The 25075-nt window shown below is 40.4% G+C and overlaps 1 protein-coding gene across 4 annotated transcripts in view; it reads right to left on the bottom strand.

Moving 5' to 3' along the window:
- rxrgb (retinoid X receptor, gamma b) overlaps nucleotides 1–24428 on the bottom strand; it is a 25565-nt gene extending 1137 nt beyond the window's left edge. The window contains exons 1-9 of one of the 4 annotated variants that reach the window (XM_079350883.1): nucleotides 24299–24397; nucleotides 17716–17864; nucleotides 8046–8281; nucleotides 4763–4907; nucleotides 3122–3301; nucleotides 2545–2705; nucleotides 2224–2353; nucleotides 1096–1228; nucleotides 12–103 (exon numbers count right to left, since the gene is read on the bottom strand). In XM_079350883.1, coding sequence (XP_079207009.1) covers nucleotides 12–103; nucleotides 1096–1228; nucleotides 2224–2353; nucleotides 2545–2705; nucleotides 3122–3301; nucleotides 4763–4907; nucleotides 8046–8281; nucleotides 17716–17782 — 1144 coding nt within the window. In that variant the 5' untranslated portion in view covers nucleotides 17783–17864; nucleotides 24299–24397. Of the gene's footprint in view, nucleotides 1–11; nucleotides 104–1095; nucleotides 1229–2223; nucleotides 2354–2544; nucleotides 2719–3121; nucleotides 3302–4762; nucleotides 4908–8045; nucleotides 8282–17715; nucleotides 17865–24298 lie in introns of all 4 variants that reach the window. The other 3 variants (XM_079350882.1, XM_079350881.1, XM_079350880.1) reach the window with 3 other exon arrangements.
- Nucleotides 24429–25075: the final 647 nt, after the last annotated feature.

Raw genomic sequence — 25075 nt, 5'->3', positions numbered from 1 at the left:
GCTGTACTGACCTGGGTTGAAGAGGACGATGGCTCGCAAACAACCGAGCTCTGTCTTATCCATCTGCATGTCTTTCATTTTGGATACCAGCTCGGTCAGCACTCTAAAAAACATACAATGAAAAAATAAGATTCATAAAAAATCAAGCATTGCCTTAGTTCAGGCAGGACATAGAGTCATGCTCTGCTGTCATGTCAGTGTTTGCTCGGTAACAGCTGATCTGAATGCAAGCCCTCATCAGCTGATTTGCTTCACAGCATCAAATTGTCTAATCACACTCATTCCGCCTTATTTAAGCTGCTCTAGTCTACTCTTTGCCGCTTAACGCCACAATTTCCCAGCTTGGAATCAATAAAGTCCATCCATCCCTCCCTCATCTATCACTCTGCAAGCTGCATTTGCAATTCTCCTCCACCCCAGCCTCCTTGACTGATGTGTCACGATGATGCCATTGATGCTTTCTCTGTTTGGGCTTTTTGCTGCCTCTCTCCCTGCATCAGGCTCTCCTTGTATGCTTAATGTTTTCCAAATAAGTCCTTGGAAGGTCAACGAGGACAAAGTGGTCCTGACTGAACTACAGTTGGTGTACATTTAGTGAAATATCTATACGTTATACATAGAAGAAACTCAGGCTATAGTAGTTGATGGAAACATTTTACAGGTAGTTTGGTAGATTGGTTTTTTTGATAACATACTTTTTTCCTTGGAGGTCAGATAAGTCAAAACCAGAGACCGGACAATAAAACAATGTTACTATTACATTGTATTTATCTTCCCCTAAATATGACTCTTACTCTCTCTCTCTGTATTTTTATGGACTGAAAAGATGAAAATAAGATTTGTTTATAAAATGTGGTCAAGTGTCGACATCAGTCAAAGTTTTGACATGTTTAAAACCGTACAGATGACAGATTTTTTTTGTTTCTTTTTCAGACCACATGAATTATTAATTTCTGTCAGGACCTAAAGACAATTTCAACCAAAATCTTAAAAAGTGTATCTGGAGAATATGACCTACCCTGCCTTTAACCAACTTCTTGAGATTGTTGCTGATGGTTGTAGTTAACTCTGGGCTTGTTTTTGAATGCTGCCTACCTATCAAAGATGGAACCCACTCCAGCACTGTGGGCGCTGCTTCTGTGCACGTGGAGGCCCGTTGCCAACAGGATGCCATCTTTTACAGTGACTGAACGATGTGAAAATGAAGCAATTAGAAGCTCGTTCCAGCCTAGAGGAAACAAAAAAAACAACAACTGTGACTTCTCCAGCCTTTATCCCTTTCCTTTGTGTAGTACTGTAGAGGATATACAGAGGATATAAAACATAATGCTTGAAACATAACTTTAAGAATAAAAAAGGTGCACTTTTGTAGTATCAAGGAGACCGCACACTTGCTCCCTTTTCGTGCATTTTATTGTAAGCACATCCCGTGAGTAACGTTTTGAGCACAGCTCTTCTTCAGACTCAAAAACATAAACATTTAACACCCAACATTTGTCAAATGTATATGTTTTTGAGTCTGAAGAAGAGATGTGAAACGTTACTCATGGGGTGTGCTTCCAATAAAATGCACGAAAAGGGAGCAAGTGTTCGGTCTCCTTTATACTCCTCTGATACTGATTTTTGACACAGGCAGCTAACTGGATGTGCGCTACGACTACTACTTCTGCACTTTTGTAGTATGAAATGACAAAGAACAAGGTATTTTATATGCTTTTTGTAAAGTGTCTTGAGATATCATTTGTTATAGATTGGCATTTACAAAAAAGACTGATTGAGATTTGACCGTGAAACGCCTGGGTATTAGTGTGCTCTCATGCCTGCGTGTAAAATCTCTCACCAGCAGAGGTCAGCCACGGTGCAGCCACAAACCACACTGTTGGGACTTGGCAAATAGTCCAGTTATATTTGGTTTCACTGCTCCATTAAACTAGATGGTAAAAATGTGTTGAGCAAATGTAAAAGACTCAAATAGACTGCCTGCCTGGGGATGAATGAAAGCCCTGAAGGAAATGTAACACCACGATGAGGACAATGGGTTGTAAAGAGGCCTGTTTACTGTGAGAAGGAAATGTGTGTGTGTGTGTGTGTGTGTGTGTGTGTGTGTGTGTGTGTGTGTGTCTATGTGTGTATGTGTTTTTCTTAACAATTCTACACAATACATACCTCTAAATGTGATTACCTCATGCAGGGCATGATGTGTGTGTGTGTGTGTGTATCTACCTGCTCGTAGTAGGATGACCTGGTCATCCAGGGGGAGTTCAGAGAAGTGAGGGATCCTTTTGGCCCACTCCACTAAGGTGAAGAGCTGTTTGTCTGCTGCTTGACAAATATTAGTTACAGGGTCGTTGGTCTGCGGGGAAACAAAGCAAGAAAAAACACAAACGCAGTCACATACTGTGTACCACCACTGATCAGGCTTACATGATAAAGCAGCATATTTTTAGAAGACAGTGGTTCCCTTAAGTATTAGAAGCTGCCTCAGTATTATGATTAATAGTTTACGGGTTTAATCAAATCCAGCTCTTCGTCTGTGATTCTTACTGAGTTGCTGGGGCTGCCTTCACTGTACGTCTCTGTTTTGGGCTCCACTGCCAGCTCTGCATCCAGGATCTTGTCCACAGGCATTTCTTCATTGAAACTACTGGTGGATTCCACCTCATTCTCCCCCCGCTCCTTCCCACGCTGCCTCTCTTCCTGCACCGCTGAACACACGCCAACACACACAAACACATACATTTAAGGTCAAACACCTTACCTTGCTTTACTGTCCAGCATTAAAAGTGACTCTTGGATCTACAGATTGATTAATAGAAGGTTAAACGAACAAATCCTTTTCAATATACATTTTTAATACTAATTGTAAACAGATATCTAAAAATGTTTATGCAATGTGTAAGACGTATTTTCATTAAGTTTAGCCTGAATCATGTCTTTGAAAAATTTGAGCTCTTGACTGGAATTAAAAATACCATTTCATTACGGTTGAGCAATATTTATCCCCACAACATGAATTTATCATGACGGCTTGTGGGTTTTACGATATCAAAGAAACCAAAGCCTGCAGCACATATCCATACCTCTCCTGAAGCATGCATCCTCACACATTAGCACTACACACCTTCTCTCTTCATGCCCATGGCCAGGCACTTCTGGTAGCGACAGTATTGGCAGCGGTTTCGCTGACGCTTGTCAATCAGGCACTCCTTCATGTCTCGACACGTGTAGGTCAGATCTTTCCGAACTGTCCTTTTGAAGAAGCCTTTGCATCCCTCGCAGCTGTACACGCCATAGTGCTTTCCTATGGGAACAGGGTACTTAGCAACTGTCCTGCTTTAGGCTTTACATATATGATTACCAGATAATGAACCCGCAATTGGGTTAAGCCTTGGAAAGACAATAATGCCTTTATAAAACAATAACAATTCATTTGCAGCAGAAAAAACAAGGCTTTATTCTTTCGATGATTTTGAACATAAATTAAATACAAAGTGCTTGAAAAACCGTCATAATTTAATGAAGTAATACTCATTCATTCCTCTTGCCAACTATGATGACTTGTGTCTATTTTTTTAATGGGTGGCAATTTAATAACATTTAGGTGCTTATTTCTTCTGAGGATAGTAAGAGTGTGTGAAACAGTAGTCACTTTGTAAGTGTCCTGAAAAGCCATGATAAGCAAAATAAGTGACGAGTATGATTTGACCTTAATGAAGGATGTCAGGTTGCATAACAGTGGTACAAGAACTAAACCCTGGGGAACTCCAAATGTCAAAGTCAAACACACTGCCCCTGCCTCCTTAAAATGATCAAAAACGACCAAGGACTGTGACAAAACAATCCAATAATAATAAATAATGAAATAATCTGGTATGTAAAGGGTCCATTAGATTTTTCCAGGTTTGTAATCAAATATCCTCACGTCTATGATGTTTGATCAGAATAAAATGTTCCAGTAACAGGAAGATAAGTGATCGGTCTGCTGGTTCTTTTTATCATTAACACACATTAAATGCTGAAAGATCCATGTTGTTTATTAAGTGACCCACCAACAGAGTTCCGCTCCTGTAAGTAACTTTTGGGTTGTGTTAATTTGGAGATAGACCCCTGTGGACAAAGATGGATTTTTTTTATCTAAGTGTTTTCTGACATAACATCAAATCTTTATTGATATTCATATGTTTAATGTGCAGCTCACAATGAATCTTTGTCATGAAAATTATTTCAAAAGGCTTTTAGGTAGCATGCTGTTAATCACCTTGTCACCTCCCTGGCATGTAAAATAACCTAATAGAAAGGACGATTTCCTCTCTCGCTGTCTTTTATAGGTCATATGGAGACATCAGTATTAGTTTCCGGCTTCCAGCTAAAAACTGCTTACAGGAGCTTTAGAAAAAAAAGATATATTTTAAATGCAATTACACAAAAAACACTTCTTCTCCATCTATGCTCCATTTTCCTGTACACTTTTTTGTAACTTTTATCAGCTGAAGAGTTTGCCCACACCATTTGCTGCGAGTAGAAGCGGCTTAACGTTTAAGGCAAAAGCTTTATCTGCTCAAAGAGAAAGTTTTACTGCTGACATTTTGAAAGAGGAACTTTATATTTCCCTCTTAGCCCTAACAAAACAACTGACGAGTAACTTTTAAAGCCGTCTGTCTTTGATAACTTTTCAGTCATCTGTCGTGCAATGTTTTATGGTGACTGGGAGTGTATATTGTTGAACCCATACCTCGCCCCTATCCTCCCTCTGTAACATTACCTGAGGAGCGGTCCCCACAAATGGAGCAGATGTGCTTTGACATTCCCCCGGGGCTCGTACACTGGTAGTTGAGGTTTCCCAGGTTCTGTAGGCCCGGAGGAGGCTTGATGTCCTCTGAGCTGCTAACACTGTTCATGGAATTCATCTGAGGACAACAGCAAGATGAAAAAGCACAGCAGAGAAAAATAGTTAAAAATCTGGGGTTGCCTAAGTGAATTGCAGAGGAGGAAGCAAAGGGGAAGTAAGTTTAAAAAGTGCTAGGCTGTCTCATGATATGCTCCCTCTTCCCCTATTCTCTCATTTTGTCTTCCGCTCACCCATACTATTTTCTTCTTCCCACCCACACATTTTATTGTGAAAGTGTCTTTGGGTGAGATCACATGCTTAGTGGGTTGGGCTTCTGTCTGAAGCTTGTCATTCAGGTATTTTAATGTTTGTTGACAGGAGAGGGAGAGGCTATGTAGGGACTCGTGTTCAAAGGGTGCAGTGCTCAAACACAAACAGCAGGGGGCACCTAACATGTGTTGTTTAAACATTGAGACATCACATTTACACACAATTCAGCAACAACCTTAACTTTTTTTCAGCTTCTTTAATAGAAATCGGATGTGGGTTCAAACAAGACACGACTTTAAGTGACAATAAAGACAATAAAAAGTCTCAAAAATAAAAGAGGTTAAATTACTGGAACCACTAAACAAATCAAATGAAAAACAGTTTAATCCAGGCAACAAGTCTACCAGCCTTAGACTGATTCATACTTCTCACACTCTTCCTGCTCCCTTTGACCCGTCCCCACTTCCGAACACCAGACAGGATACAGAATTTATTTGAACACTTTTCTTTGTTCAGTTGTTTATTTGCTAACATCTGAATTACAAGCAGAAACAACAGGCTTGACCTACTTATGTCCCCTTATGTCCTATATATTTGATGCGGCATGATATAAAGGACATCGTTCCCACAGTCACCTCAGGCTCTTCCTATCACTTATTTAAAACATGCACTCTCGTCTGTATCTCTTTTAATGGCAGCCTGAACTCGGGCTTGTGACCTTAAATACAGCAAAAAGAGAGAGTTTTCTTTCCGTGTCTCTCATTTTGAAGCTTACTAGCTCTCGACACCCCCTTCTTCTTGCCCAAAAGGCAGACAGTCACACATGCATGAGCATTCGGCCCCTCATGCCTTCTTGCATAATTATGGAAGTTGAAGGCACCATTTTACTCTGTTTTCACAAATAATTGATTTTACACGTGTGGTTGGGAAAAAAAATAAGCCTTGTGGTGCATTCAACACACATGTGGTTTCAGAAAGACAACACACTGCAGGAGAAAAGAGTAGAAAAGAGCTACAAGCATTTATGGATTATTGATGTATCATACATTCTTTATATAACACATGCTACGAAGGACACACTGCATCAGACATGAAAGGTTTACACTGGTATTTAATGGGCCGGACTAGTGTCTCCACTGTTCAGAGATAGACTTTGATCTCTTCACTTGGCTTATCTTTTAAACAGATATTAGCCAATACATTGATTAGTTGATGGATCAAGAATTAAGCAGTGACCTTTCTGATTGAGCATTTATGTGATTTTTAATACCACAAACCAATCAGTCTGAGGATTTAACATGTGAATCTTTTTGCTGGTTTTATGTCTCTTCTTTTAATGTTGCCTTGTCAGAAAAAACCCAGTAACTCTTAGTATGGCAACTTGGGCTTTTTTTGGAAGAAGTAAAGAGGATGTTGTCTTTTTTTAGTCCTCAGCTGACCGAATGATTAGCTCATTACTTTCAGGCTTGATACCAAAAAAGCAAATGAACTTTAAAGCCCTTAGGACTGCATTTTTTTTTAAACTTACTGAACTACATCCGTCATAAAGCAACAGAATATTACTCCTGAGTCATACTGTGAGTTGAATTATTCCATGATAGGTATTAAGATACCTTGATTTAAAAATTTGGTGAAGCCTTATTATAAAAAAGATTATATCTAAACATAAATAAGCAAAGTATTTACTTACACTCAACTACAAAAGCAACCCACACACTGTAGTATACATAGTACATTAAATATATAGTGATGCTCCTATGAGCCGGCACTGCCACGATGCTATGAACTCCAGTTCACCTATGATAACAGCTTGAGATCGTACATGACACAATGACCTGATGGTGGCTTGGTCAGTGCTGTTGATGAGCAGTGAAAAGACGGTTATGCCAAACATACAATCATATCAACCCTGATGGAGCCTGAAGGCAAAGATACAAAACTGTGATTGAACTAATGTATAGAACGGTCTGCTGTGCCCTGCAGCACTGGCCTGGATCCCGCCTTTAGAGCACTTCATGTGTGTGCATGTATGTTTCTGTCTGTGTAGCCAATCACACAGACAGATACCACTTAAAGAATGCAGCTCTATTATATGTGTGTCTCTCTCTCTCTCTCGCTCTCTCTCTCGCTCTCTCAAAGACCTTTGTGACAATACTGTGAAAAGAGCAGTCCTGTGGGTGTTTCTTTTTATCATTTACTACACACTAAAAACTTGCAACCTCACAGGAGGCTGTACGCTCCATTTGCCCCCTGATCAACTTGGGCAAAATAAGCAAAATGCAACTTCTGAAGGAGACAATGCCAACAGGAGAGACTGTGTTTAACTGAGGAGAAATGTTCAGGAACTGCAAAAAATGGCAGAGAAAATGGGGGCTTGTTCTTTTTTTCTCCCCCTTTCCTATCCTTCAGTAATCCATTAAAGGGGCTAATAGTCGCATTGCGTCTCAAGTCCCCTCGCATGACAGCAGAAACACAAAACTCAGGGATGACCTTTAGGGCGAGAAGTTTAAAGGTCAGCAGAAGGGTAGGGGAGAGAGAGGAAAGCCAAGGTATGCCAGCCAAACAAATTGGATATGGGCTAACCTCCAACCTCCTTTCTGCTGGACGAGATTCCAGGAATTAGAGGCACATGATCAACCCAAGAACATCATAGTTTAGTGCAGACAGACCTTGCCAAAAGTAGTAATTTGAAAGAAGATAAACCTCTGTAGAGGAAATCTAAAGCTTAGGAGAGTTTCACAATGCATTAAAGGTTACTGTTGAGACTTTTTAAGAACATTTAAAACACAAAATCACTTTCAAAACAGCTTTCTGGTGTTTAAACACAATTGTATATTGTATCCATGTTTAAAACATGGATACAATACAACATGTCTATCATATTTAAGTCAATGAAAAGAATCCATAGCTACAGAATGACCATGAAAGCTACCAGATGTTTCCTCACCTGTGGACTGTTGAGTGGTCCGAAGTTCATACTGGGTGTGGACGGCAGAGATACAGGAGGGGAGCCCAGGGAAGATGTGATGACGGGGTAAGGTGAGGCCAGGCCGTTCATCGGCGAGCCCAGGGTAGACATTGGGGACGGTAAGGGTCTGGAGGTGCTGATGACGGACGGGTGGCCCACCATGCCACCCATGTGTGGGGGGTGGGTGTGGGCTGTGCTCATCGGACCTGTAGAGTCTGGAACAGAAGAAAAGCTTTGTTAAAAAAAAAAGGACATGCAAACGTTTTTTATTTTTTATTTACATCTTCCTGTCCGATGTAAATAAGCTATAAAGATGGGGCTTTAGGGTATCAGAGCAAAAAAAATAAAAATAAAAAAACAAAACAAACAAAAAAAAAAACTGAAATATAATGTAACCTGAATTAATTTGTCTTACTTTTGCTGAATCAATTACTTGTTAAACTGGGACATCAGAAAAATGTGTGAAACAAGCTAAGGTCTAAAAAATGCATCCAAATTAGATTAAAAGTCATTGAATAAAGCTTCAATTACTGCAACAAGCTGCCAACACTACACTGACTGACATTTAGAGTTAGCTAGCAGTGCCAACAGTTAGCATTCACTTGGAGTCATGGTTAAGGTTACCTGCCAAATGTAATTGGCAAAAACAAAAAGTCTGTTAAGTTGCGAAACAAAGCTTGAAAAAAAATGTTTGACAGCCAGTCCCAAAGTTTTTTAACTTGCAGTCTGGTGGAATAAGGCAGAAGTGAGGAAAATGGCATGCACAAAAACAACAACCATGTTAACTTCCATATAAATGAATAAAGAATCCTAAGAAACAGCGAATGTATTGGCAAGTACCAGCATTACATGAGTGTACCCGTCGGTATACTGTAAATAAGACTACACTGAGTGTAGCTCGCCTGACTTTGGTCACAGTGTGCTGACTTTGCTTTGCATCCATTGATGTAAACCGACAGGCTGGCATTTACATGGATGACCTATTTAGAAAAGCTGTCAGTCATCTGGGTAACTGGGCGGGGTGTGTAATTTCATGCATGTGCTATAGCTGTGAGGAAATTCATTCATCACCAACAAGAAATACCATCATGCACATACAGTAAGTACAGTATACAGGGACCAACATTAGGTTTAGACATAATGCATATGTACAGATGCCACAGGCTGTCACAGCTTGTTCTTATACAAACTGATAAATAGTTCCTCCCTGTGCAATTGTTGATGAATGAACGCAATAAATTTGTGACATGACATTAAATGCAGATAAACATCCTGAAACCTCAAATTATCAAAAAGCTACTACATGCATTTCACTCCACCATCCCCCATCTGCCTTAATACAAAATGTATGTATGCATTTGTGAAACTATAGTTAGGCATGTAAACCTGTTTTTACTAATTATATCTCCACATACAGCCAAGGGCACCAAACATCAAACAAATCCCAATTATTTTACTTTCCACCTTTTAAAGATGCTATTCCATAACACTTCCATTTGTCAAGACATTTCTTTTGCAACAGAAAATAAAAGTTCAAAAAACAAGCCAAGATTTTATTGATTCTTTTTAGAGTCTAGCTCCAGGCTGCTCTGATAATTTGACCTGTTTAATTGCGGCATGATGTCCCTGTTTCTATTGCTTTAAGACTAAACATGAAGGAAGTGCTGTTCTATAGCGCTTCATGTGACCTCGGGTGAGAAAAAAGATCATCCAGGTTATTTTCCTTTAAAACCTGTCTGAATACTTACTCTTATAGGTTTGTTTAACGCAACGCTCTGTAATCAAAGATCCTATGCTGTATGTGTATGCTATAGGCATCTCTCCCCTATGTAGATGTGATGATAAATATCAAGAAAAACTAGTTTGACATTCAGTTTAAATGTACTTTCAAGTTTGACTGAGTAGACAGACTGTTTAGATCTAGAGACAGGAATTAACTTACCTCTTTTATAGTTTGCATTTAATTCATTCTTAAAATGCATTACAACTTCTTAGGTTTTCCTTCCTGTGTCTGTTATTGGTATGGCTACACTTTAAAGTGATTCTGCACAAATAAATATCAGCACATGCTTTTTACATTCAATTTGAACAGAAATGCTAACACTGTCAGATCAAATTCATGGAAGTATTACGGCAAATCTTCCTCTTGCCCACGGGTGGCTGCACAGAAACGTCTAAAGATGTGTTTCTGAGTGTCTTCTTCAGAGAAAGAAATGCATCAAAAAAGTCTGTGTTTGGAGGACTGTTCTGCTTTTCAAGGTTTCTGAAGTGATTCCAGTTTTCAGGCTGTTGCAAATGACCTATTGCCAAGTATTTTGCCATTACTTTGAAGTAAATTGTCTGATATTTCACCTTTGCCAATGAATAAGCAGACTTTTCTTTTCTTTTTTTCTGCAGGGGATATGACAACAATCAGGACTATTTAAAGGACATGAAAACTGTCAGTAAAGCAAGATTTCACATTTCAAGGAATTGGGAAATGGAGGGGATTGACACATTGTCTGCCTAGACGCAACACTTGTTTTTTGCTTGAAGATACACTCTAGATCACACAGCTGGCCATATACTCCCTCTCTGAATGCCAAGGAACAGATGTTGTGCAACTTCCTGTTTAGCACTGAGACTATAGCCTCCACCCCCTTTTTCACTCGCCCACTTTCTCCAGGCAAATATGCATTGAGGTCTCCTTCACTGTCAAACAGGGCTGGCTGGAAACATAAAATATAAACTATTTAAAAGACTTGAATGCTTTGAACATTATTCTACTTTCTTTATTGCAAAAAAGCATTTTAATTTAATTTATATAACGTCAGAAGTGTTTTCTCAACTGTTTTTTTTGTGCAGATTCAACTGAATAATGAGGTTATGTAATGGAGGAGCACTGTACGGCATGTCCTGTGTCGGATTTTGTGCAATGACCCCTCTCTTTATGTGCATGACAAATTCCCTTTGGAGCTCGTAAAGATCTATTCTATTCTGGAAGTGCTGAGTAGGAGATAAAGTAGCAGAGTAATTGTCACTCCTCAAGGCAGTAGTTTGACAACATGCACTCAAAGACCTCAAGACCAATAAGTAGTTTGATTGCACAGGTTAAAAGAAGAAGATGAAAAGATAAATTAGGCTATTTGAACAGATCTGGAACATACAAATGTGCTGGTAAAAGCAAACAGCCAGTTGAAGAATAGAAATGTGGAGTTTTATTAAATTGTTGATGAAATGCAAAGTTACATTCTGGACTGCACTGTGTCGACACTTTGATCATTTCACATAAGCTTTAAAACAGGAAAAACAAGAAAGTGAACTAGAACTCAAAGTGAATGTTTACGATAGTGGGGAATTGCAGGGCAACCCATGATACAATGTTACATGATATGTGACAATATTGTCACAACACAGTTATTCTGATAGAGTTAATAAATGGAAGGACAATCATATAATGAAACTTTACAACAATTTCTAAACATAAGAATACCTATAAAGGTAAAGTGTATGATCTGTATACTTGTTCACTACCATTTTGGGGTCAGTTTTCTTACTATATGTCTTTTTTTCCCCCACTGTCTTTCTTCTTCTTTTATCCAGCTGTCAACTTTTTCTTTGGGTAATTAACCTGTGTTCAAGTTACCCTCATCATGTGAGGGTAGCATCATAAGCCCCACTGTAAGAGTGAGGTCATGACATTGTGATGTGGTGAGTCAAATTGGCAATCCATACTGTCAAAGGTCATACTCACACCAGTGTGACAATGACTTTGCCTCTATATATGGGATGTCTGCTCAAACAGACTAGATTAAACTGGTGGTCAAAATAAGCATTTCTTCGGGGTGCCAATAGCCTGGCACATCCCATCTATGGAGGCTATGGTCCTCATTGTGTCCACTGTGAGTTTAAATCCGACTTTGGACCTTTGCTGCCCCACTCATTCTTCTCAACTTTCGCTGTCTCTCTTCAGCTCTCCTAGCCAATAAGGACAAAAATAGCCACAAAAACAATTTCATCCAGAGTCTTCTGGTTTGTTATTGTGAAATTTGAGCATTTGCTGTCCCTGTTCTTGATGATTTATAGAGTTGTTATCGGAAATTGAAATATTGATGGTTGGATAACAGTTGAAAACAGCTACAGTAAGGTTGTGAATTCAGTGAACTTTGGAGGGCATACATTTTTTTAAATGTTCTTCTTGTAAGACCATTTAACAGTCATTCGATTTCTCCTCGAAACCCCTTCAGGAGCTGTCTTGGTGAAGTGCAATTTCCAAGATTTAGAACATGAATTTCAACGCTGTTAAACATCATCTGTATGTATGAGATGAAGAGGTTCATAGTTGACGATATTTTGTTGTCATATGAGTCATTAGCTTCAACACACAGGGGAAAACAGAAGCACATGGACAGTCAGCTGGTGGGATGCCTCACAGGGAATGGCTGACGAGCTGAGCATGCTTTGTAAAAGGAGTGTGTGTTAGTGTGTAAAAAGGCCAACATGTTCAGCAGAGGAAGCATAAATTGTCCCAGAGTGGATAAATGGGCCTATCCTCGCATGACCCACCTCAACCGGCTGTTCCGTCTCTATTCTATGTAAATTACCTCAACACAAAGAAGCCTCAGGAATGTACAAACTTGCAACACGCTGTACAGCAGAGACAGATTTATTAACAAGCAATGGGGGATGGTTCATAGATCATAGACACTTAATCAACTCATAGTAAGGAACTTCCATTATTCCCTCAGATTTTGTTCATGCACTCCTTCATGTTAGTCTCTGATAAAATCTATACTGTGCTGCAGAAACATCTATCTAAGAGCAAACAAATAGACACAGCAGTGAAGGGCACCTTTGACCGCTGGCGCTGCAAATCAAAGGTCGCCTGTTGCCAAACTCATGAACCAAGTTCAAAAGAGTTCCTATCTGCAGCAGCATACTCATCATGTCCACAAATAACTGCATGGATAGTAAAATATATTATAAAGGCCATTTAAATAGCACATAATAATAACTATTGCATTCATTTTTACCCTAGTCTTTTGATAACTATATCACTGACACATACATACAATCACAATGGAACCACAAGGTTATGAACAAAAGGGTAGTCCAAGACATACTTTGATTCAATGCTTAAATAAAGGTTTTTATTGTTGATAAAAACCAATGAAACGATAAAATCGTCTGATCACACTGTAAATACACTAAACAGGGGGTGGCCCAGTGGTTAATGTGTGTGCGTCTTCCAAGTAGCACTCTATTTTCCACTCTATCTATACCTGATTCCAGACTTTATCCACTGTCCTCTCTCTTAATAAAGACTTAAAATAGCCCAAAAATAAGCCTTGAAAAAAACAACACCATAAACTCACTATAACTTAACCGACATCTCGGCCACAAATAAGAACAATTTAAACTAATGAATAAAGGAAAACAGCTCCATCTGAAACTAGTTGTTAAAAAAAATCAAAAATCATCTTGAAGGTCTAAAACTAAATTCCCAACTGAATCCATAATTTACTGATAGTTTAAGTCAATGCTTTCATCTCTCCTCAGGTTTCGCTGCTTTCGTTAGTTTCAGCCTTCAAATGAAAAAATTGGAAGTTGAGGAGTGTGGGTTATGTTATGGAAAATTACGATGGGCACGATAAGTCAAGGAAACAATCAAATGCATTCATAGTAAAGTTTGTTTGGGTGCAAATCAAGAAGCACCATATAATATAGTTGCAGTGGATTAAAATATAAAGCTAAAGCTAGTATTTATGACAATGTGATCAAGTAAGCAGAAAGAGCTCAAGTGCAAAGTCATCAATAACACCACCACCACCACCATCACCATCATCATCATCATCATCAAACAGATGCTTTACACATTAGACAAACATTTCGAAAGGCCAAACCCATTATACCCTAACCTCTGTGACAGAGGACGGCCAAATCCACAAATATCAAACTGATCAACAGGTTCAAAGAAACATCACAGACCACAAACTCTTCAAATCCCTCACTGTTAATTACTGGGTAGTGGCTAGATGGAGCACTCCTCTGTGTGGTAATTCAATAAGCTCATGGCCCACTAACTAATAATATCTCCTGTCTGGAGAGTAGAGCAGTACTGGGAGCATATAGTGGCCAGTGAGGGATATATGGCAGGAGTTGGAAGTGACAAACTGACCACTGGACAACAGCACACGCCTCTGTGTCAATCAGATTAGGGGCTACGAAGACAGATCTTTAGCATGTGCATCGATCTGTTTGAGACCTGCTATATGTGTCTTTTATTGACGTGTTTGTGCGTGTAGTACGTCTGCGTGCTCTCATGCTTGCTGTCCAGTGTGGCTGACAATGCATTGACCATATGACAGAGAGAGGATCTCTTCCTAAAGTAATCAGAGGGACAGCCTGCGGAGCTCATTAGATACAGCAGACATGTAATTAAGAAATCTCCACGCTGCCAATCGAGCTCATGTACAACAGCTACAAGGCCTTGTTAAAAACGCATGCTCCTCACCAGCACATACACTTGTCATCTTTTATATAAAAAAAAAGAAGAAAAAAAAAAACATGCAGATTTTCTACAGCATCACAGCGCGTTAAACATTCATTTCATTGCTAAATGAGGTTGATGTCTGATCAATTGTGTCAGTAAATCCTCTTATCCCAGGGTAAGTATCTGCAGCTCAGCAGGCCAGCTGTCAAGAAGGTGGGAGGCTGAGGAGGAGGAGACAGAGCGAGGGATGAAGCCAGATAGGAAAGAGCGGATGGATGGATGAAGGGACGATGGTTAGACGGGGGAGGGTACTGCCCTGCTCCGAAAAGGCTTCCCTACTGAGCGTTCACATGATCCCACATCACACACGCTCAAACACGATCCTAATTTGCCACCTGGTTGGGCACATCAGATCATCAATTTAGAAAAGCCCCTGTATTTTACCACACAGATGTGATTAGGAGTTAATCATGGTTATTATTTTTTTGGATAAATAAAAAAAACGTTTAATTTTTGGCTGCTTCCTTTTGGAGGAACAGAAAAAATAAATACAGTAAGAATAGAAGGCTTACGGCTGTGAAAACACAAGCGACAGAGCAAGTGAACTTCTCCGACCTCTAAATTCTGAACTACAGTAAACTTGCAAAGAATTTCCCTGAAAAGAAGGAAAATGAACCCTGAACATTTTCTTTCTAGTCCCTCCCACCCTTTATATCAAAATAAAACAGAAGAATTATTGGAAAGTCACTGATCACACACAGAAGAATTATTGGAAAGTCACTGATCACACACATGTCATCATACATTATTTCCCAGATATAAGCCGTGTCCTTGCATCCACAAACACTGCAGACTTGCAGCGGGATGATTTTAACACTGAGGATCGATGAGGAGGCCAGAGTTGAGACAGCAACCAGATAAAGAATGTTTTGCGAGTGATGAAATGAGTTTGGAACTTGAACAACAGGAGATAACACAAGTCCACTTGCACAAACAGAACAGGCTGACCGAGTGCTCCTGGAAAACAAACAAACAGCCAAAAGGTCCAATGTAAACAAAAGCATCAGCCCTTGTTACTCAGTCTGATGAGTGAACTCAACATAGTTCCTGGAAGTATTGTTTCACAGTTTAAGAGGGCTAAAGAGACATGGCGGTGTGTTGTCAAGATACACACACATATGAACAGCCCCACCCCTCCTACACACACACACTCACCCATTTATCCAATACTGTGACCCTGCTAGTGTGACCATGGTGACCTGACCTCTGGGCCTGTGACCAGATCCTAAAAAGACTGGCAGACCAGTTTAAGAGCCACAGTGGAAAGGAGTTTGTCTGGGGGTAATAGGAAATCTGAAAAAAGGAAACGTTTGTTTTTTTTGTTTTCTTTAAAAAATTGAATAATGCAAAAAAGGACTTTGGCTGAGGTCTAAAGTTGGTTTATCAGTAAAACCATTTATGACGTGATGAAAAAAACCCAATGGATCACCTGTTCAAACAATAGGTGAATCCATGAGAAGAATGACACTTGTCAAAGTCTAACGTGAAAAAATGCTGTACTTTCATCATGTTTTGTTTCCCTTTGAAATTTGACGGCTATTGTCGTTATCGTCTACTCATGAAACGGCTGAAAAGGGAAATAGCACAATTAGATTGTGAGTGCAACCATCCCAAATCTAACACAGTTGGTAAGTTGATCCACCCGCATCCACTGCAGCGCCTAGTATGTACGTTTTACTACTTTTACCAACACTGCAAGCTACCTACGAATATTACATATGTTGTAATGGAAAAGATGATGATGCAAGCAGACGTCAGCTAACCGCTGGTGTTTGGCACCTGCCTGACCAACAGAAAGCAGGTCACCTCTTCGTCTGCAGGTGAAAGCCAACCCAAGGTAAATATCCTGAATCAAACAAAACGTCTAAATCCAGGTAAAAGACAGGATCTACGTAGACAGTCACCACCACACAGGTATGCAGGCCAATAGGTGATGATTGAACAGCATTACGTCTTTTTTTTTTTTTTGGGGGGGGGGGCTACGGACCCCATTCTTTACCTTTAAAGCAGCAATACAGGTAACTGACACGTATAGTGTTGAAAATGGATACCGCAGTCCAAATTCTCTACAACATTGTAGAGAGCTGTCTCCCCAGCCCCATCCCCCCTAAAGTCAGAGGGTGCCATGTTGCGGACACCAAAGCTGGACGTGAAGCTTATTGGAAAAATGAGGCTTTTTAGGTTTGGTTAGAATCAGTTCTATCGGAATATCTTTTGGGTTTTTTTGGAAAGAGGGAGTAAAGTTGTAAACAATGTCTTCACATGCTTCTCACCAGGATTTTGAAAATAAGTATCAGTCCTGTACTATCTGCTTATTCGATAGGCACATACAGTACATATGCACACAGGGAGACAGTTAATAACCAGACAACAGTCAGTGTGGATGTGAGTTCCCATCAACACTTCCCACACCTCTTCAAACACAGGAAAGAGAAAAAGGAAAAACAGCTCATCAGAGGGCGCGCTGATGGAAGGATGACAGACAGCAGACACAAACAGATTAAAAAGCTGAAAGCGAATAGGAAGAGACAAGTATTGAGAGATAAACAGATAGTAAAGGACAGCGCTGGAATTACGAGCCGCAAGTGTCCATTTGAGTGGAATGACATCCCTGCTGACCACACTCACAAGCTTTCGATTGTAAGTGCACTAGTAAAGCCTTTTACCTGTCACAATTGGTTAAAATGAACCAATGATTTTAAAGGTAGGGACTTAACAGTTTTTGGCAGATTAGATCATGAATTCCAGAACTAAAAGTATGAAACTAAAACAAATACGAAACTAAAGCCGAAACATTAAAGTAAGTAATGTATCAACATGAGGATGGTCCATTTTGAACTACTGAAATAATACTTTTTTGAAGACATTTCCATGATGAATTAGCCCTGCCAGTAGCAAGTTCCACCCACTGGTAACATGAATCATTTCAAAATTACAAAAATTACAGATACATTACAATGCATTAACTTTTAGTGCCTGCACCTCACTCTTGTGGAAAATCGAATTGCAGCAACAGTGCAAGAAAGCAACATCTTTGTGTAGTAACTTCTGATCTCTCTATCTCCAACAGAAAGCATACAAACACATTCGTAAGGCAAGGAAAACTCAGTTACTCACAATGACTATAACCTATCTCCCGCCCAGGGCTGCCTCCAGTTGCAGGTGATGCCATGGGATGCCACATGCCTACCGTGCAGGTGGGGAGTTGGCACGGCGCCAGTCACTCGGGAGCAGGACTGGGACTTGAGTGTTGGCTGGATGTCAAACTAAAAAATGATGCAGACACTCTGATCAACTGCTTTTCAGGACAGATCACAAACAGAGGGGTAGACATGGAAAAGGGGTGGGGTTGGAAGAGATGGGGTTGGGTGTTAGTGAAGAGCAAAAGAGGCGGAGTTCCACTGGCACTGGTTATAGGATTACCCAGATTATCCTTCCCCAGAGATCAATCCGACAGGAACTGTTTGCTGCCTGACTGCCGCACAAATCAGCCGTCCTGCTGCCCACCCGTCACATGTCTCTTTCTCACTCAGAGTGGGTTAAACTATCTGTGCAGTAACACCTGTTGTAGTAGCAGAACAGCATGTCTGGGATTGGAAGGGGTGGGGTCTGGGTGAAGAGGGTGTACATGGTGGAGGGGCTCACTTTTAAGAGGATGGTACAACCAGAAGTTTCAGATTACCTCTTAAAAAGCAGCTGACTAGAGAGAGAACATCCAACACTGATGTTCCTGTAGTCCCCAAATAATTTGACATTTTAATGACATTTAAAACAGATTGTTTTCTCCTATCTTGCTGAGTATTAAACGCAGGCTAATTCTCCAACATGAATGTCGTCAAAATAGCATGTGAACATTTAATCATGAAATTCTTGTATTATCTTGTATTATTGCGGCCTGTGTGCACATTGTTATGTTTGTGTGTTTAACAAGTGTTATAGCATTCCAGGAAGTCAGGAATTGTCTTTTTTCAGCGCTTTAGCATGGTCAAGCAAACATGTAGCAAAGCAAAAATCCAGATGCAAACAAGGCCAAAAATATACCTTAAAGGCAATGAGGAACAATACATGACAAACCCTCAGTGGAGCCTAAATAAACCACAAAACCCATGCAGGGATGGATTCAAGCTTTTATTATAGACTTTATCTACCAGAGTGTCTTTTACACTGAAAGGCTTTGGTGTAAAAAAAACCCCAACTAAACAGCAATAAGATCAACTTGCAAAAGTGAGAGTCAATATTGTAAAAAAAAAACTAAAACAAACAAAGATAAATGTAGCATGTGTTCTCAACCACAGACGTATCCTTATCCCAACAGATATTACTCTGCGAGTGGTCCTTTAAATGTCTCCTATTACAAGGATCTGCCCTCCAAGCATTTGAAGGACAATTACATTTAAATATAAGTAACAACTTGAGAGGCCTTGTCCCCATGTGTACATCTGTTCTATTTGCATGACTCATCAGAGTTTTCTTTGCAGTGCACCTGCATGAAGCTGGATCAAGTGTCCATACAGCACTTGAAGGAGGGCCACCAGTAACCAGATCCACTCAGTGGCAGAAACCTGGCAAGAGACTCTCAAGCCAAGCACAAGACTAAAGGGAACACAGAAAAGGAGACCAGAATTTTGCTTCCTTCGGACAAATCCCAGAGGGTAGAAGCTAAAATAATAGTCCTTTTTGAATGAACGCTTTGTTAGAATAGTGTGTCACGGCCCATATTAAGTACGCCAAATTAACCCTGAGAGCCATTATTAGCCTTCATAGATGAAACACTACGATGAAGCTGGAAGAAGATAATTGGCAACCCTAAATTTAGGGTATGCTCTCAAATGTTAAATCTGAACTTCTAATAATCCAATAACTACCTGGCATCAGTTTCATGCACACTTGTATCTACAGATTATAAATATTGAAAATCGAAATAAAAAAGTATTCATGCTTGGCTTGAGGTGCATTTCTGGGAGCGTCCAGACAACACTGACAAGGGGGGAAAAAAGAAAAAAAGAAGCCACCTGTGCTTGTGAGTCATAATTATGTGTACATGCTTGCATGTGTGGGTGTGAGACAGAAGTAGCGTACTAAAATGGCACTCAGAGCTTTCAAAATAGCCAAGCGTTTGGGACACGTTCTTCATGTGTCTCAACTGAGAGGTTTAATGAAATTGAATGTAGTCGCTGTCGACCTGTAGCTCCATTCAAACTAACTTCTACTCAGTCATTAATTCCCCCTCATTAGTCCCACAACTTTTAATTTATCTTGTTAACAGAGGAAAGGAGCTTTGCGATGATTAAACTTTCTTGCTGGTTGGACCAACCATACGTTGAGGGTTGCAAAATGAGATTGTTTTCATAATTAATAAGTTGAGTAACTGCATGCTATGTTTATAAAATGACAGATAATTTTAAAGAAGAGTTTCCACATTTACCAGCCATTATTTCAGACTTTTTTTTACATCTTTAAAGGAAGAATGTGCATTTACACATACATACAGCAAAAATCAAGCATATCCTATGTAAATGTCTCTCTGAGTCATGACTGTCTACAATGAGTGACAACGCCAGTCCCTCTGGCTGTGTTGTTGTCTGAGCTGTGGTTACATTGTGTTTACATGGCCAGGACAGCAGGCTGGCTCATCCGCTTGCGTATAAAAGCTGTTAAAGTCACAGACTTGAGAAATGAAGAATAACATAGCTAGACTACTCACCTCTTATGTGAATGTCAAGTAAGTGTTTTTAGATCACAGTCATTCTGTGTCAAATTTACATGCAATGTGAAGCTATGAGCTAACCAAAGTGTGCTAACAATAGCCTGCTAACACAACAATGCAGGCCACAGGTAATTGCAGTTTAAACCAAGGATAATTTTGTTCGCAGCTAATGCTTAATGTTGTTTAATTATGGCACATTCCAATTTATAACTCCTTGTGAACGCAAGGAGAGGGGGGATGGTGGTGTGTTGCTAGGGGAAATCATCAGAGCCTTTGCAGAACCGTGTATGAAGCGGAGCGTTGCCATGAGAAGCTGTACTCACGGGTTTTCAAGATCACAGGAGAACAACTAGATCACAGTAGGAATAAAGTATACATCAGACAACAACCATTAGGTACTTTTTCCGAGATAAATTTGTTGTTCATTTGGTGCCCATTTGTATGTAATGTTGATGAAATGATCGGATATACGATCTAGATTCTCTATATTGTGTTTTTTTATTGACCGAATATGCTGTGCGTTCCCTTGTCTGACTTCCTGTCCAGGTTTATTGACTCTGTTCAGCTTACACATGCTTGTAGCGGGCTCCGCCAAAAAAAACAAACAAACAACTTTTTGCGTACTTAGGACAGACATATTTGTAAAGTTCAGGTGCAGTCTGGAAATGGGTCTGGTAACTGGAGAGGTGCCAGTTCACTGCCTGAGCACTAGGTGCCCTTGAGCAAGGCACAAAACCTCCACCAGCTTAGAAATGCTCCCTGTGGGCAGCCCCTTGCTCTGACATCTCTTTATTACCGTGTCCATATGATCCTGTTAGTGTTCAACAACAGAGTTTTTCATTACGAGATTAACAGCATGCTACATGAACACAACTATAGTGGTGTTAAAAATATATGTACAGTAATTACTTCTTTCATCACTGATTATACACTTGTTATTTACTGTGCAGCCTTCCTCTGATGATATAGATTGTTTTTGATTCCATGTCATATATTTAGATGTTAAGCCTTGTTACGGATGAATTCCTAAAAGCAAACAATAAAATGGGTACATGCATTACATCAAAGGAAGAACATAATGTTCAGTGTACAGAAAATTAAAGTAAGCGCTCATCCATGTGAAACGTGTATGTTGTTGCTGCATAATCAGCAAAGAAAATACCTATTTACGTCCTATAAGCTAGCAGTGCTGCAGCCCGCAGGCCTCTCAAGGTTCTCTGCTTGATTAAAGCTGGAATTAAATCAAGGCTTTGACCTTCTTCGCTAATGACTAATTACTGGCAATTAGCCCAGAGAATGGCCTCCGTATGCCCCTTCTTTTCCTTCATCCTGTTCTCACAATTAGCACCCACTCACACACAGGCTTTTTTTTTTTTTTTTCACAGAGGCATAAATACAACACACTCAATCAATCGTGCCCGGGAATAAACCCATTGTGTGTTCTGTGTGCTAATGCAAGCGTCGGCAATCGCAGGTCTCAAGCTATAGAATTCTTGAGCAAATACCTGCAGAGAGCCACACCCTCTACCTGTGTGGTTTATTTAACACTGCAGGAGTGGGTGGGGAATGCTCTGTGTGCAGGGATCAGCCATTAGAGACTAGGTTAAACACAGTCTTATAGCACGACACACATTCTTTAAGTCACATGATATCATGGTCACATTTTTTTGGGATATAGGAAGTTGGTATATTTGCAGCTGTGAAGTTTCAGCACGAGAGTGTGTGACCGAGCGAGTATATCCTTCATTGACCGTGTGTGAACTGGGAGGTGAATCATTGACCCCTGGCAAGTGATGACATCAACTAGGGTGACCTGTCTCTTTCTCCACCCCCCCCCCCCCCACCCCCACCCCCCACCACCCTCTTCCACTTGTCCTTTTTCTTGCTCCCTTCACTCTCTAATACCGTTCTTCTTCTTTTTGCCACAACTACCCTGAATGGCGAACTAAGGATGTTCTCACTGTAAAAAGTAGGGAGTAAGTGCTCGTCAGCGTGTCTAGAATCACTTATACTGACGGAAAATAGAAAATGCTGAGGGAGAGAAATGCTTATTCTCCTTTAAGGCCCGCAGTAGGGCTGCATCAGACCTGCTGAAACACAACATGTCTGGGAAAAAGATGAGGGGATTATTAGAATCATCCACACATAATCACCAGAAATGTTTTTGAGACTCCAAATCGACTTGTCTTAGTGGCCTTATTTTCATAGTTTGTGTTTGGTACTTGGAATGTTGATATAAAAATAAATAACAAATTATAGTTATGGGTCAACACAGAGACAAAACAAGAACAGCACTTCCTTGTGATGATCTTGTGGTTGTGGCTTTTACTCAGAAACAGCTCCGTGGCTTTAATCCAAACTTTTAATACGTAAACGCTAAGAAAAATAACTGTCCTCGTCTCCGGTTCAACCAGCGCTGTTTAACGACCACAGAAATGGCGGATTTTATCCTAAGTTTTGGCAACTCTTTACACACAAAAATTACAATTATTGAGCATTTAGCACAGTTTGCAACTTGGGAGTTGGGAACGCTGCCACTGCATTACTGTTAAGACCATAATGGGTCAACATATCTCTACATTGAAAACAAACAGTATCAAAGTATTTGAGAAAAGCATCTAGTTTTTTAAAGCCGACTCATATCTTGTAAACTGATTGATAAACCCTTGACAACCAGGGAGAAAAACCAGACAAGTTTTATCAGTGATTTTATAACATAGGCTTATCTGAAAATTAAAAGACCAATGGATCATATCTGCCCTAACATGCACTGGTCTGATGCTTTCTTATGTTTAAATGATAGAATGCCACTGCTGTCTGGTCACAATGTATCTTTAAAGATGCACATGAAAGAGTGTCCAGCCATGGGATTGCTGCTCTGTTACTTCTGTGGGCTTTCCCCTTCTCACATCCAGATGTCTGTCACATTCCCATGGGAGCAACATTCATTATGGAAACATTTTCCAACCCCTCTGAATAGTGCAGATATATCTCTGATAACATTAAGGAGCTGTGTGATTCAGTCGTCAAAGAGTGGTTTTATTTGCTTCCTTTTAATGCTACATCAACCCCCATCCTTAAAAGAGACAGTGGTTTTGAAGCACATGGTATGTTTCTAGCACAGTGGTTTGACAATGGGTATATCTTTCAGGGAGAAAAAAAACATCACATGATAAATGATGCATATAGAGTGTGACTCAGTGGAGCTTAAAAAGCCTCACTCTCCAGTTATTTGAAAGGGTTTAGCAAAAAGAAAGAAAAAAACGGACTTGGTTATCTGCAATTTTTTGCAATATTTACCAGCACATGAGGTCTACTCCACGTGTTGCAACCTATATATCTTCTTCTGTGCTGTTTCTATGCTGTCAACTATTTCTGAAAAATCTATCAGCTGGTTCAAGGGCAAAGTCACCGAGAAGGACCAGAGTTCAGCTATAGGAGCAAAATAACATCAAGCTGTCATTCAGCAGAGTCCAGGGCACAGCGCTGACCAGGGCGCGTCTTACACTATCGTTTCAACACAAATTACACATTTGCTCATCTGTACAAGTCCGCCATTCCACATGGCTGTTACATGCATTTCTCTCTGGACCTGACGGTCATTCCAGACCAATAAATTGCGTTTCTGTCTCAAACAGTTTAGCAAGAGACGCGCGACAAGCGCCATAAATTACATAAGCGCAATTAAAGTGCCAACCTCTGACCTTGCCTGACCGGCACAGCCACGATCACCTGACTTTTGCATTGGCCACAGCTTTTGTTTCAATTGGCACAGTGGCAACATGATTATCACCAAAGAGAGACGAATAACAACCGGATCCGCAGCCAGGATTCGGCTGTTAAAGTCCGCGGTTGTTTCGCGTACAGCTCGCAGACAGGAGAGAAGACGCCATGAAACAAACGCACTCTCCTCTTAAGTCAAAACAAAACGCAGCCCGGTGAGAAACACTGCGGACAGACTGAGCTCCAAATAAATCGTTCAGGCGTACTTACTGAGGTGTAAATACGGATCATTACTGTCCATACTGTACGAGTTGCTGTGTCGATTTCCTACACTTCGTGCTCTCTCCGCATCCCAGCGCATTCCTCTCCCAGTCCGACTCAACTCTGCAAGGCGGCTCTACACGGGGGCCCAGCGAGGGGGGAGGGGGGCGGCAAAACAGGGCTTCTCCCAATGACAACAGTGGTCGATATCAAGCTCCGACACGATCGTGACGAAACGTCTCTCCTGCAGTGACACTGTGTTGCAACATTTCCACAGTAAAATGTTACTTTCAGAAACCAGAGCATTTAGAGGTGGAAAAAAGACAGCTTTACTAAAACAACGTTAACATAAAAGCCAGGACGCATGTGTTGCGAGGAGATTTGACGGCATATGGCTATATTTTAGGCATTGTAAATCTGCTACTTAAAAGCTATGGGCTGGGGCATAACATGCTATTGTAAGGAACTTCTACAAATATCTAACATTTTACTAATATCTGGAGAAATGTTCTGGTGATTCAACTTCAAAGTAAACATACTGTATCTTAAGCGTGTTGTTATTCGAAACTTAATAATGTACTATAACTTTATTTTTCAAACATTTCCATTTGAAAACAGTTTCTCTGTTTACCTATTAGCTAGAGCGAGTCCTGGTCTGGGTACCCCCCGGAGTCCCCCCCCCCCCCCCCCCCCCCCCCCCCCCCCCCCTACACCCCTCTTCGGAGTGCGGGGTCATGTAGGGGTGAGGCTCCCGGTACCTCAGAAGGTTATTCAGGAGTCAAGCAG

Source organism: Symphodus melops (assembly GCF_947650265.1).
Source record: "Symphodus melops genome assembly, chromosome: 8".
NCBI classification, from domain to species: Eukaryota; Metazoa; Chordata; class Actinopteri; order Labriformes; family Labridae; genus Symphodus; species Symphodus melops.
The sequence above is the reverse complement of the archived record's forward strand: the minus strand, read 5'-3'. Positions and strand labels throughout refer to the sequence as shown.